Source organism: Echinococcus granulosus, assembly GCF_000524195.1.
Source record: "Echinococcus granulosus chromosome Unknown EG_S00895, whole genome shotgun sequence".
In the NCBI taxonomy this organism is placed as follows: Eukaryota; Metazoa; Platyhelminthes; class Cestoda; order Cyclophyllidea; family Taeniidae; genus Echinococcus; species Echinococcus granulosus.
This window is the reverse complement of record NW_020171269.1, coordinates 1-1,085: the sequence shown is the minus strand read 5'-3', so window position 1 is coordinate 1,085 and position 1,085 is coordinate 1. Positions and strand designations below refer to the sequence as shown.

Sequence of the window (1,085 nt, the reverse complement as noted above, 5' to 3'; positions counted from 1 at the left end):
TAGTCTTTCATTCTCCGATCTCCAGCCAAAGGTGCTGTATACACTCGTGTCGCGCCGTGAAATTGTCACGGCAAATATACTCAGGCCGGACTGCACATCTTTCAGCAAATTGCCTTAAATGAGTGGAGAGAGGCATGTTTGACGCAACAATTGTGTTGGTGAAGACACAAATCACCCGACTGCAAGCTCAATAGACTTACGGCAGAAACGGGACTCGTTGAACAAAAGGAAACCGCCTCGCCAACTGCACGCGAATCCGCCGTTCACATAAAAGGCAGTCTACAGTTTACAAAGGAAAGAAAGGCAAAACTGACATGGCACAAAATCACAAGCAAATGATGCGTTGAAATACGTCAGCATTGTTCGCCATGAAAAGTAATGCTGTGCCAACATTTGTAAAAGCAATACAGACCCAAGTTCTACTGTTCGAGACTTGAACACCGAATCGGAGTTCTATCTGTGATTGTCCTTTCAGGAACCGAGAAAGTGGAGCTGATGTCCGCAAGTCGATTTCACCTGTATGCAAAGCAACTTCGCAAGTATACCTCATGACTTGCATTTCCATACTCATGCACATGAAGGCCTCAGACATTAAATGGACCGCGTGGACCATCGGAAAGGTAATGTCTTCAAATGAAATGCATTGGCGATGTCGTTTGATTAGGGCATGCATCGCTCATCTTGTACAACGAGTCCTGCATGTTACTCTTAAACCCTGCACCACTTACCCATCGGTGACCTCCAAGCAGTACAATTGGCCACGAAGAATGTCGTTGAAAATAGAGTTCCGTCAACCCATACTTGCAATCCAGCCTGTCTAGACACGTCGAGCAGCGTAATGTCTGCAATTCCTAAAAGCAAACGCCGTTCGCCTACAGCGGCCGAATGATTTAGCCACATTCTTTCCGTCTACGCACGGAGTTTGTGCATTTCCTACTACCGTTTGCACACAAAATCAACTTGATTGAGTTCACCTTGTTAAAAAGGCAATATTTTGAAGATCTGTAACGATTGCAACTTGAATGTTCCTTATTATAAAAGGCAAACAATTAACTGATGAGGAGTGGACGTAGAGAAGAGGAGGT

The 1,085-nt window shown here is 44.9% G+C and overlaps 1 protein-coding gene across 1 annotated transcript; it reads right to left on the bottom strand. All coding sequences in view use genetic code 11, as the record gives it.

Annotated features, from left to right (window-relative positions):
* Nucleotides 1–171: 171 nt before the first annotated feature.
* Nucleotides 172–900, bottom strand: EGR_11318 (hypothetical protein; the record flags this gene model as incomplete). Its single annotated transcript, XM_024500559.1, has 3 exons — nucleotides 172–279; nucleotides 413–516; nucleotides 729–900. 3 exons carry the CDS (start codon nucleotides 898–900, stop codon nucleotides 172–174), a joined length of 384 nt encoding a protein of 127 aa, XP_024345027.1.
* Nucleotides 901–1,085: the final 185 nt, after the last annotated feature.